Source organism: Pollachius pollachius (assembly GCF_949987615.1).
Source record: "Pollachius pollachius genome assembly, chromosome: 4".
In the NCBI taxonomy this organism is placed as follows: domain Eukaryota; kingdom Metazoa; phylum Chordata; class Actinopteri; order Gadiformes; family Gadidae; genus Pollachius; species Pollachius pollachius.
This window is the reverse complement of record NC_136937.1, coordinates 29,644,764-29,657,535: the sequence shown is the minus strand read 5'-3', so window position 1 is coordinate 29,657,535 and position 12,772 is coordinate 29,644,764. Positions and strand designations below refer to the sequence as shown.

Sequence of the window (12,772 nt, the reverse complement as noted above, 5' to 3'; positions counted from 1 at the left end):
CACCGGGGGTTCGGTCAGTTGATCATAGGGAGAGGAGTGAGCTTTCTGTGAAAACCAGGCAGTTTTCAGTGATGAATATTATGTTATTTAGGCGATTACAATTTATTCTAATCAGACTCAATCATCTTTGGTTCTCAAAATTAATTCATCGTTTATTGTAATTAAGCTCTATACGAACCATTCAAAGCTGTGTTTTTGTCCCAAAGAGATGACGGCACAGTTATTTTACATCCACATTTAATCAATGTATTTTACCCCATAATAGGTGTAATTTATGCTGGACGCCTTTTTGAAATGGCCGATTTTGTCCCAATCCTCAAACATAATTTGTTGAAAATGTTTTGAAAATAGCTTTCATCAATAAATGTTAACTAAAAAATTAGCAGCCTACAGTTTGAGAAAGTTGTATTAATATATTTATATTCATTAAAAATAAGAAAACCAAACAATTCAATGTAAATAAAGAAGAAATCGGGTGGACTCAGTACTAGCCTAGCCTATTTGCTGCCGCTATTCCATTTTGCTGTGGGGGACAAGCGGCTAAATCGGTGGAGAGCATTCTTCTTTTAATCCGGCCAATTTTGTGTCCCGGCCAATCAGGATGAAGAGCAGTCCCGCAAGAACGCTGAAGAACACGGCGACGGGAGCCAATAGGAAGGAAGGTCCCAGCTCCACACTCAGGTGGAAGGCGGGGCAGACGGTCGCTCTCCGCCTACGTGCGTATTGTTCCAGAACGCAGAGCTCATGGTACCACGCCAGGAACATCAGCACCACCACCATCAGGCTCAGGCCTAGGAAAAACCGATTTGCGACGGGGTTATGGTTGTTGCTGATTGTGTGCGTAAATGTGTGCCGTATTGTGTTGTAGTTGTTGTCATTTAAAGTTAAAAGATAAAATAATAATAATAAAAAAAGGTCTGCAACATAAACTTTGTTATATATAAGTGACGTCGTCCCACTTTGTCGCGAAAAAGAAGAGGGTTATGGCGCATTTCTACCGGCGGGTGCGGGTCGGTTCGGTATGCAACGGTGCGGCACGGGTCGCGTTTCCACCGCCAAAAGTGGGCGTGATCCGGACTGAGCCGTACCCATCTCGCAGTACTCCTCCGTTGCGGTACCGAGATGGTACTGAGGGTACCAACAAGTTTGAGCTACACACGCCGTCCGGTGATTGGTCGACAGAATCGTCACTTCCGTGCGACAGGGGGATATTAGGCAAGTTTCAGATCAAGCATGCGTTGCGTTCATGGACCTATTGTGGTGCGTTCACATTGCTGGATATTATGGGGAAAACATTTTCGCGACATCGGAAAGTTCGCGTGAACGACACCTCATGACGCAGTTATGATTCTACTTCCGTTCGGCGACTCGGGCCAAATTTTGATAACAGAGTTTCCCAGTTGGTAACGTATGTTTCACTAGTGACGTGCATGAATAGGCGGAACATGAACGATTTACTCAATATAAAACAATCAACCATCATATCACATACTTTACTATTCATTGACATTGTAACGTCTGTTGGCATGACTTTGCTCAGTTTTAATCGTTGTGTACTGGTAAACCAGCTCTTGATAAGGGGAAGTGTTGCCTTCCATACAGTGCCGCAATGTATTTCTGGACAACGGCGAAAGCTTTGTTTAATTAGGAAAATGTCGCGCTAAAGTTTGACGTCCTTCTTGGACGTCCTACATTGTTGATCTTTGTTCATTGTGTCGCGTTCTTCTTTTTCCTTGGATTTATTAGCAGGCAAGACTGTGTCGGGCTGCTATGAGGTCACGATGTTAACGTAGCTGCCACGGTGGAAAAGCGAGCCGTAACTGAGCTAGGCTATACCCCACCTTCACTACTGGGCTGAGGCGTGCTGGGCCGAAGTGTACCCGCCGTTGGAAATGCGCCAATAGAAGCATTTTACAAGCGGAAGCTCCTCACCTCCGGAGAGCTGAAAAGCCCCACCAACTTTATGCAGCTTGTGATTGGACAGCGGGGCGGCAAAATTTTGATGAGTTTTCCAGTTGGTAACGTATGTTTTACTAGTGACGCGCATGAATATGGCGGAACATGAACGATTTACTCAATATAAAAGAATCAACCATCATATCACATACTTTACTATTCATTGACGTTGTAACGTCTGTTGGCATGACTTTGCTCAGTTTTAAACGTTGTGTACTGGTAAACCAGCATTTAACAAGCTGAAGCTCCTCACCTCCGGAGAGCTGAAAAGCCCCGCCAACTTTATACAGCTTGTGATTGGACAGCGGGGCAGCACAAAGGACCACCAGTCCACCAATAACGACAGAGACCACGCCCAACACCAGGAAGCTGCTCCAGAATGTCCTAAAGACTAATGACAGGAAGACAGCAAAACCAACATAAAAAATATGACATTATTTACCGTTTCTCAATCATAGGCTGTTATCGTATATTGTTTCGTTATATATTAGCTAAGCATGATGCCTTTAGCCAGAAAGCAGTACTCACCAATGACGGAGTCAGGTTCAGAGGGCTGAGGCGGGAAATCGCCTGTGTCCACTAGAGGGCGCCCAGGTGACTCGTAGACGGGGAACGGGAAGAGGAAGGCGCTCTCACACATCTTGATTGGCGACTGACTCCCTTATAAAACATAATAAAAACTATGTATGTATAAATAAATATGAAAAAAATAACAAAACAAACCAAAAAACCTTTCATATATTTATATTTATATATATATATATATATATATGTGTGTGTATATATATATATAAATTGGGACCATATATGTATATGTGACTCTCACCGGTCCAGATGTCCCACAGAGAGAATGTTTGGGAGCGGGTCTGAAAGGAGCAGCGACTGAACAGACCCTCATGGAAGAACGTGACACTGTCCATCGCCTATTATAAAAAATACACTAAATACACTTTATATATGTTGTGACATCATTAAAATACAGAGTAGGAAAAAATCGAACTGTCGTATATATTGAACCCCTAACTATAGTGCCTTGCTCGATCTACTGAGTTGCACAGGGAATCAAACCCCTAAGCCTGGCAGTTTTAGTGCCTTGCTCTACCTACCGAACTACAAAGGGAATATAACCCATATTCCTGCAGCGTTAGTCCCTTGCCCTACCAACTACAGGGAATAGAACCCTCAACGCTGACAGGGTTACTGCCTTGCTCTACGCATAGGCACTAACACCTGGCAGTGTTAGTGCCTATGGCAGTTTTAGTGCAGTGTTAGTGCCTTGCTCGACACCGGGAATAGAACCCTCAACCCTGGCAGTGTGAGTTAAAGTGATCATAAGTGCCTTACTCTACAAAGGGAATAGAACCCCCAACCCTTGCAGTCGTAGCGCTTTGCTCTACTCCACACACCACCACACTTATACCTGGCTTTTGTTGGCCCCGTGACCCAGGTCATCCTGGCGTAACCGTGGCGACCGTGTGCCCTGGGCGCTGTCGCCGGAGCTGCAGGACTGCCAGGCCAGCAGCCAGTAGTCGCTCCCCCCGCACGCCAGCACAGCCAGCACGCTGACCGCCTGGAAGAAGGCAGCGAGGAAGAGGAGCATCTTCGTCCGGTCCACCGCCAAGCCTGATCTCCTGTCGGTCATCTCCGCTCTCTTCTCCCCCGCCCCAACCCCCTCCAATGCGGCAGAGAACTATCCGAATGTTATCATACTACTGCTAAATACTACCACTACGTTAAATAGAGGAAGCCTTAAGGGTTTGACCTCCCCACCCTCGTTTAGTTGGTTTTCCTTTTTGTATTTGGTCTCGTGCTGGAGCTGGTTACGTTTGAGGATGCTTGAAATACTTTAAATCAATCAATAAATTGTTGACCTAAACATGATCGTTCCTCCTCCGGTCTGTTCTTGGTTGTCACGGTATATGTGTCTTTTTGTATGTGTGTGTGTGTGTGGGTTGGGCCAGTAGATCGGGTTGTAGGTAAAAATAGGCGTCTATGTTAAGAAAACACGCCGACACCGGTATACTGTGACTGTGCAAACTCTTCCAAACACAGCTACTCACTTACGTGTGTATGACCCGTTTGTATATTATCAGACACTTAATATAGCGAATTGAAAGACGAAGCACAGCACATCAAACCATTGTTAATCTTTTAAAATGGTTTTAACACTGATGCTATTGTCATCCATAATTCAATACCTTACAGTGTTTAGTGTTAGAAATATAACCCCTAACCCTGAAGTATTAGTGCCTTGCTCTACAGGGAATATAACCCCCTACCCTGTCAGTGTAAGTGCCTTGCTCTACCTACTTATCTATACAGGGAATATAACCCCTAACCCTGGCAGTATAGGTGCCTTGCTCTACCTACCGAGCTAAACAGGGAATGCAGACGGATAGGAGTAATACGCGACATACTGGTAGAAAGATTGGTGATTTTATTTGATTGGAATGCCAGCATTGAGAACCAAGTTTGATACAGTACACGGTCGGCATTGCAGCCCGGAGTCAGGCAACAGTGACGGTCATACAAACAGTCGTTCAAGAGTGTGTGTGGGTCTGTGTCTGTGAGACAGACGACGCATCACAGGTAGAGCGGGGGGGGGGGGGGGGGGGGGGGGGGGGGTGGAGGTGGTGGGCAGGGTGGAGGTGGTGGGTAGAGGAGGATGAAGTTGTGGTGTTTTTGTCTGTGTGTGTGTACATGAAGATGTGTCACTTGTCCGAGTAGACGAAAAAAACACAGTTGCTTCCCAAATCGCTCTGACCGAACCCCATTTGATCCATGTTCCGCCTAACGCAATGTGAGACATAGGATGAAACGAGACAGAAATCAACATTTATAAAGCAGACATGGACCACCAGCCAGTTCTGAAAACGGTAAACCGGACCCACGATAGATCGCCCTGAAGTTACACAAGGAAATCTTTGAATCCCACCCAAATCCAACAAAACATCAAGCCACACCCCCTTGCTTTTGATTCATCAGGGCATTGAAAAACAATAAAAAAGTCAAAAGTGTTGTAATATCTTGTTTTATATTATATATAGAAGCATATACCGCTTGAGATATACACTTCTATTTGGTTCATATTCAAACCCTGTCAGTATATTAAAGTTCCATAATCAGGCACATAGAAATTATTTATTACATGTATCGTCTACTACTCTATTAGTTCAGGCACATGACGACAAGCCCCGGGCTTGCCGTCCATTTATGATTATAATTTTTTTAACATTTTAATTTTTTAGTTTTAAACGGTTGAGTTTTATTGGTCTGCCGTTACTCCGGTCGGAATCTTTCGGGGGGGGGGGTTCCGGAATGTCTGGCTTAACAACCGTGCTCCTTCCACTTCCTGGTCCTCGGGCGGCCTATGACATCACTCCGAACACGGGGTTATGGCGGCAAATGCTGGGCCCGATCTCCTCGTAGTCCTTCTTGGTGTGGCACACTTGGTAAAACTCCGGCTGCGCGAGAGAGAAAAAAAAATGGATTACACCACCTGGCACGAGTCCATGAAGTTTGTAACGCGAGGAAATGTTCCCCCGTTGACATTGTATCGGACGCGATAACGTAGGGCTGAGCAATTAATCCAATTTTGATCGTGATTTCGATGTTTGGGTCAACGGTTTTATTTGATTTTATTATTATCATTTTTTGGGTATATTTGTTTTATTCATTCAATATTTTATAGAAATTGGAACAGATGGATACAAATTTGTACATCATTTTCGATACAAACATTTTGTTAAAGTTTTTAAGGAGATTACAGTCACAAAGTGTTTTGTTGGAGAGAAATGCTGAATAAATGCATCATGTTTTCAAAAATAATCGTTTGAATAATCTGGATTTCAATATAGACCTAAATAACACAATGACGATTTTTTTCCATAACCGAGCAGCTCTACGATAACGTAACGACCAACTGCTGGCATCGCTCGACGCGGTGTGTCAAAAAAAATCGGGCAGGAATAAACTTGAACTTGAACCGAATAGAAACGCTTTGCGGTGTGCGTTCAGCCATTTTCCTTCAATCGATCGTAAAACGGAAAAAGAGAGGGTTAGTGTGACGCTAGCGGTGATACTCACGGTAGAAGCGAGCATGGAGCCGCCGAACCACACGGCGTATCTCTGCATGTGATGAGTGACCACCTGCACGTCGATTGGCTTGGGCTGCAGAAACAACAAGCTCGTTCACTTCCATGCATTCTGTAATATTCTCAGTTCGAGCCTGCCCTGATTAGCACTGGCCTTACATTAACTTGGCATTAGCCTAGCCTCTCTGTAGCCTAGCAATTGATGTAAGCATTAGCCTTGCCTTGTTCTACCCTGCTACTGATGAGCAATAGACTGGTGTCGTAAAAGCATTCCCCTAGTACTATCTTAGCAGTGATTAGCACTAGCCTAGCCATTTCATTAGAGAAATTAGGATTGAAAAAAATAAAATAAAAATCACAGGTAGCAGAACATTTTACAAGGAGAAAATTTCCCTGGATTTCCCTCAAGCGCTATTTCAGCCGCTGTCCCAATATATGGTTAGCTAAGAGAAGAGACGCTGCTCTGAGCAGCTAGCTCAGAGCCGTCTGAAGCTGAAGCGGGGTCATCCCTATGTTCCCCGGGTGCAAAGGGTTAGGGTTAGGTTTAGGGTTAGGGTGAGGGTTAATCCTAAACCTAACCTTAACCATAACCAATCGGAGGAGAGACATTCTAACCAATCACAGGCGAATCAGAGGCGAAAAAGGCGGTACTTGCCCCTACCATCCTACGAAAAAAATATTTGCTCACAGGGTCCTATGTTCCCCGGTCACATACAAAGCGGGGAACATAGGACCCGGGGAACATAGATACGCTCCCTCTGAAGCTAGTCTGAAGCTAGTCTAAAGCTTGCTGCTCCCCTGTGTCCGTGCGTCACCTTAATCTTTCCCCCGCTCAGCTCCTCGCTGATCTTGAGGCGCCCGTCCACGGTTCTCTTCAGGTCCCGCTGGAGACGTCGGCCAAAGTCCCGGAACATGGTGGATCCCCCGGACAGAACCACGTTCTGCACGGGGAAGAGGGGAGGAGGACGGGGAAGAGGGGCGGACAACCTTTACTGCTAATGATGTAATCTAGGTGCGCCTTAAGCATCGGTAAATGGCGGCGAAATCCCCTGCAATCTATTGACTTGCAATGTTTTTTTTTTTGCATGGGGGGGGGGGGGGTTATACAGACCACACCTGTTCAATCCTGTAAATGAATTATATTAGCAGACTTTGAGATTAATATATATGTTTGTGTTGCAATTTCCATTACAATATTACTTTTTAACATTTTGCCAACAAGATATTAGAGAGGGTAGTGGATACATGTTTTTGTTATGTATTATGATAATCCTCAAACGTTATTTACGTTTACAGTTAAATTCATTGACAAAGTACCTAAATAAAAGATCAGAAAAGAAAGTTTGGGTTTTCCCCGCTGACCTTGTAGAGTGGGCGGCGGACATCAATGGGACAGTTCTGGATGACCTCATCAACCACCTCCGAGATAGGCTGGGTGAAGTCGGGGTTCGCAAACTGTGAAGGAAAGGAGTCGGTTAGCTTTGTGTCTACATTTTCAGGTTATTCGGTTAGGCTAGTTTTAGGAATTGTGCTTCAAAACAGCGGAATTCCCTTGGGTTTATTCTGCTCAAATTAGCATTTGTTTCACCAACGTGGCCAGTAGCATACAACCATGGCTTCAATAGACTGGTACTGTTTAATTGTACATGTTGAATAAACAAAAATAAAAACCAGCACTAGAATAGAGATTATGTGCCTAGATATACTTAAAAACAAAATTGGAAATTGCCGTGGTCGAACAGACAAAATGAAAGGTTTGCGACCAAATCGAAGCGGTGCATGGGTCTTAGATCTCCGCAGCCCCATAATGCACCACTAACTGCTTTTGGAAAACAATAACCATGCATACGATTTTGCCTCACATCATGAATCAAACAGCCCCCATATCAGAGTACAATTCGGAAAAATAACCCTGATGTTCGACCAGCCTAATGCGAAAACTCAAATCCGATCAATTTCACACGTTTATCCAGGGGTCTTTGCGGAGCCCCATCGGAAGTTGGCGAACTTGCGTACTTCGGGGTGGAAGAAGATCTCGGGCCCCAGGAAGCGCTCGTAGCCCACGTCGATGGTGAACTCCTTCTTGCTGACGGCGTTGACGCCCGTGTACTGCTTGATCCACTTGGAGCCGTCCGTGTCGTACTTGTTGAACTCCTTCACCAGGTCGGGACACACGTAGCTGTAGCGCTCCTGAGGACGCAGAGGGAGAGAAAATAATCAGCGTCACGTCTCACAGAATTATGCTGTAATCCATTTGGATGGTACGCCGGTGTGTTCATGTCGTAAGTTGCAAATCTCCCAGCTTTCTTGCACAATTTCACTGAGGCCCTCCCCCTTTTGATCGGCCCCGCTCGCTATTCTGAAAGTAGAGTGAGTTCAGTGAGGCCGACCCCTACTACTCGTCAACAAAAAAGGCTGCACCAGTAAAGAGATTTATTTTCTTTGCATCACGTTGGTAATTTTAATGTAGATTTTAAATGCTTTCACACACTTGTTTACATTGCTACTTTATGCCAGTCACCAATTTATGCATTGCACAATCTTGCTGTGCGTGCAATACAATGAAAAGTTTTGGTGTATGTTTTCGAGATGGTTTGCTAAAGAGGTTAATGTAGCTAACAATAACAATGACTAGCCAATGAGAAACAGGTAAGCTACTCCAACCAAAAGGGGACGTGCCTTCGCAAATGCCGCAAAAAGCTGGGAGATTTACAACTTACGACTTGCACGTACCGGCGTACCATACAAATGGATAACACCATTTGCTTCCATTGCTTGTATTTTCCAAAGCTCTCATGATTTTAAGTTATTTTCAAAGTTAGAAAGTTACATTTAGGACTTGAGGAGGAGGGGACGAAGAGGAGTATGAAGACAAGGGAAAGGACGAGGAAGATGATGATGAGGGGAAGAGCATGCTCTTCATGGGAAGCGCATGAAGAGGATGTTGTGAAAGAGGAGGAAGAGGATGTTGGGAAAGAAGACGTGGAGCATGAAGAGGATGTTGGGGAAGAGGATGTGGACGAAGAGGATGAAGATCATAAAGACGATGTTGGGGAAGAGGTTGAAGAGGATGTTCGGGAGGAGGAAGAGGAGGAGCAGCTGACCTTGATTGCCTTGGCGGTCTCTAGGGACTGCTCCGGGGGGATTCCCACCTCCCGGTCCCTCAGTAGCTGCTGGGTGAAGTAGGTGATGTCGCGGCCAGCGATGGGGATGTGCTTTATACAGCTGCCAATCACGTAGCCCTCGGCCTATTGGAGGAGAGGGCGGGATCATGGGTCACTCCGCAGTCACTTCAGTGTTGAGCGCAAATAATATCATGTGCCTCCCTACCAGGTCGGCTAAAGTTAGCAAAAGACATGGATTGTTTTTTTTAACAACATGTCACCTTAGTGTCGCTGTGAGATAATTTAAGAGGGGAATACTTCATCAAGATACAAAACATTTTCTATATTAAAGTATTTATTGGCTTAGTATTAAAGTCCTGTTATGGCGCCCTTGAAGGCTAGGCTAGCCTAGGCTACGCTACGCTAATGTGCCTTACCACAGGGATGACATGGGTGACTCCATCTCCACTGTCAATCACAGTCCCGGTGAGCGTCCTCTCCCCGACCTGCCTGGAAGTCCAGGAAGCAGCCAGTGCCAGAACAGCCTTAACAACGCGTTACACACAGGAGTTAGCCAGAGCCTGGACAGCCTAAACAACGTGTTTCGCACAGGAATTAGCCCACGGCAGAACAGCCTAAACAATGTGTTACACACAGGAATTACCCGGCGCCAGAACAACATAATAGGTTACACCCAGAAATTAGCCAGCACCAGTTGAGGATGAACAACATAGAACGCGTTTCAACCAAGAGATTAGCCAGTGTCGCCACTGCTTCATAACATGTCTTCATTTATCCCTCTCCAGAGGAGGATGGGAGCCTGACCTGCACAGCGATGTAGAGGCCCGGCACGTTGAAGGACTCAAACATGATCTCTGCCGTGTACTCCCTGTTCTCTGGAGTGTTCAGAGGAGGCTCTGTCTGGGGTAGGAGGGAGGAAAGCGGAGAGAGAGAGCGAGAAAGAGAGAAAGAAATATTTGACAATATTCCTTCAGATTGTTGTAATGTTAATATTGTGTATCTTACATTGCATTGTATTTTGTATCTATATTATATTATTTGTTGTTTGACTTTTTGCGCAGTGGCAATGTAAATGTAGGTCTTCAATATCAATCAGGCCTTTAAATGAAGAGACGGAGCAGGAGAGAGAGAGGAGAGAAGTCCTAATATGGGCTTTGGTTTACCAGGAGGAAGTAGTGGTCTTCAGGCTCCGCCCGCAGATACTTGAAGATGACCTGCTCCATGTAGCGCTCCATCAGGTCCCAGTCCTCCACGATTCCGTGCCGGATTGGCCACTGGGGGAAACATGGGTCAAACATCCAGACTCATCGTCTCTCTCTCTCTCTCTCTCTCTCTCTCTCTCTCTCTCTCTCTCTCTCTCTCTCTCTCTCTCTCTCTCTCTCTCTCTCTCTCTCTCTCTCTCTCTCTCTCTCTCTCTCTCTCTCTCTCTCTCTCTCTCTGGAAGGAGGAAGTGGAGAATGTGTTGAGAAGAGCTCCTTCCCTTACCTTCGTGGAGTATGAAGGTTTCTCTATGGCCTCGTCGCCGATGAAGAAGTCCAGGTCGTCCACACCCTTCATCATCCTCCGCTGGGCCTGGTCCCCCACTTTAGCAGACTCTTTGATGGCGATACCTAAAGAGCAGGCCGAGTATGACTAACCGTGGCAACATTTATCTACTTATTGTACCATGATTATAGTAGGTCTCACCACTGTCTGAGGGACCGAGCCAAGACAGCCATGCGTGAGGTTACAAGACAGATAAAAACAAAAGATACAACACGGCATACGAATAGCACAAGTTTGAGTTAAAACAGCTGTCCAGATGTCCAATAGTTTGCGATTCCCCCTGTTGTACTATGGATATTAATTAAGAGTGAGCTAGAGTGGCTGAAGCCTCTTGTCCATGACCCATCTCTTCACAACAAGTGCACAGCAGCTGCGTTCTAGCTGCTGTGCACTTGTTGTGAAACTTGAGACATGTGGTTAAATGTAGAAAGCTGTACTGCAATGTTACCGTTACCGCCCTATGAACATCCTTACTGTACCGACAGCGATATATTGTTTCATAAATGTACTACTTATTGTAAGTCGCTTTGGATAAAAGCGTCTGCTAAATGCCCTAAATGTAAATGTACCGTCAACAGCTACTAAAAGGTATAACGGCTCGTAAAAGTGCCTACGCTTGGATTTCCAATTCCTATAAGGTATTCTTTACTCAAGCCAGTTGCTTTCATAACTTGTAAGCAGCGGCCCAAACTTTGATTGAAGGCTTTCGATACTTCTCAGCTTCACCTGTTTGTCACTTTGGATACAACTACAGCTTCTGCTGCCAATTACTAACAAATGCCAATTTTAATATCGTTTTTCTTTCACTTGCCGAAAGGCTGAAGGAGCAGACGTATCATCCAAACACAGTTTCCACTGTACTCACATGACGGTATGATGAACTGGGGTTCCGTGTTTCCTGCATAGCCGATCTTTGTGTATCTGCAGGAGGATCAGGCAAACAAGGGATGGTTTAAACGTCGTGCAACCGGTCTAGGATCAAGTCACTGGATCCAGTGGATCAAGTAGGTGTGAACTCCCAGCAGCAGGACGGAAACCTCCCCGTACAGGAAGCAGCAGATTGCACTTAGAAAATGTTGACCAAGCAAAACACGCAATCATCTAGTTTACGCATTTTCTCGGATCACTATATGACACACACACACACACACACACACACACACACACACACACACACACACACACACACACACACACACACACACAAAGGCATAAATGTATTTTATACACAGAAATACACAGCCGCTCACCCCGTGCCACAGTCCACAACACACGCCGGTAACCGACCAGCCATGTTTAACTTTCGCTGACCTCACTACACACAGATTTACCGGTTGTCCGGTATCAGCAGAAATGCTGAACCTGAACTCGGCCTGAAGTGCACAATATCAAACAATAAGGGCAAAACTCGGGCGATTCGGGAGCTGGGTGGAGGACTGCTTCCGGGTTTCGTCACGTGGGGCGACGCGTGTCAGAGCGCAAACAGCGCCACCGAGCAGTGTTGCCAGATTTGACCCGATTTCCCGCCCAATCTGGCAACATTCGCTCCAGCTATTCCGGTACCGGTATGCATACATTGTTAGGTGAGTGCTGCATGCAGCGTTCAACTATTGCTCGTCATAAGTTTCTTTCTTTCTTTCTTTCTTTCTTTCTTTCTTTCTTTCTTTCTTTCTTTCTTTCTTTCTTTGGGACCTATCTCCTTCCTCAATTTTTCACCTAGAGACTCCATTCAAATTTTAAAATATTCTGAATAGCTTGGAATCGCGCGCTTCTTTTCAGATTTTTTAATATTTTAAATATTTTATACTTTTTAAGATATTCTACTTTTAAAATATTATCTTTTTTTTAACATGGGAGTCAATGGGAGACCTCTGGTACTTCAACTGTTTAAGACGTAACTAAATCATTTTCATTTACCTTAGTTCAAACCATTGAACAAAACTACACACTTGTATCTTCAATAATATCTAAACGGAATATCGATATCATTTAAACTTTATTCAGAATCACAGTAACCTCATATTCTACAGTTGGTCCCATTGAAGCCGTCTG

The 12,772-nt window shown here is 45.0% G+C and overlaps 2 protein-coding genes across 2 annotated transcripts; both read right to left on the bottom strand.

The window, feature by feature from the left end:
• Positions 1–540: 540 nt before the first annotated feature.
• LOC307075006 (transmembrane protein 182-like) lies at positions 541–3,598 on the bottom strand (the record flags this gene model as incomplete). The annotated part of the gene is made up of 5 exons (XM_079735479.1): positions 541–791; positions 2,210–2,347; positions 2,485–2,616; positions 2,783–2,879; positions 3,377–3,598. The coding sequence occupies 5 exons, from the start codon at positions 3,596–3,598 to the stop codon at positions 541–543; spliced, it is 840 nt and encodes a 279-aa protein (XP_079591605.1).
• Positions 3,599–4,416: 818 nt separating this feature from the next.
• On the bottom strand, positions 4,417–12,173 carry LOC307075001 (actin-related protein 3-like). Its single transcript, XM_079735470.1, has 12 exons — positions 11,971–12,173; positions 11,586–11,641; positions 10,661–10,785; positions 10,339–10,449; positions 9,980–10,075; positions 9,592–9,699; positions 9,155–9,298; positions 8,067–8,240; positions 7,413–7,505; positions 6,866–6,991; positions 6,043–6,126; positions 4,417–5,420 (listed from the first exon to the last, which is right to left on the bottom strand). The coding sequence occupies exons 1-12, from the start codon at positions 12,012–12,014 to the stop codon at positions 5,325–5,327; spliced, it is 1,257 nt and encodes a 418-aa protein (XP_079591596.1). The 5' UTR covers positions 12,015–12,173; the 3' UTR covers positions 4,417–5,324.
• Positions 12,174–12,772: the final 599 nt, after the last annotated feature.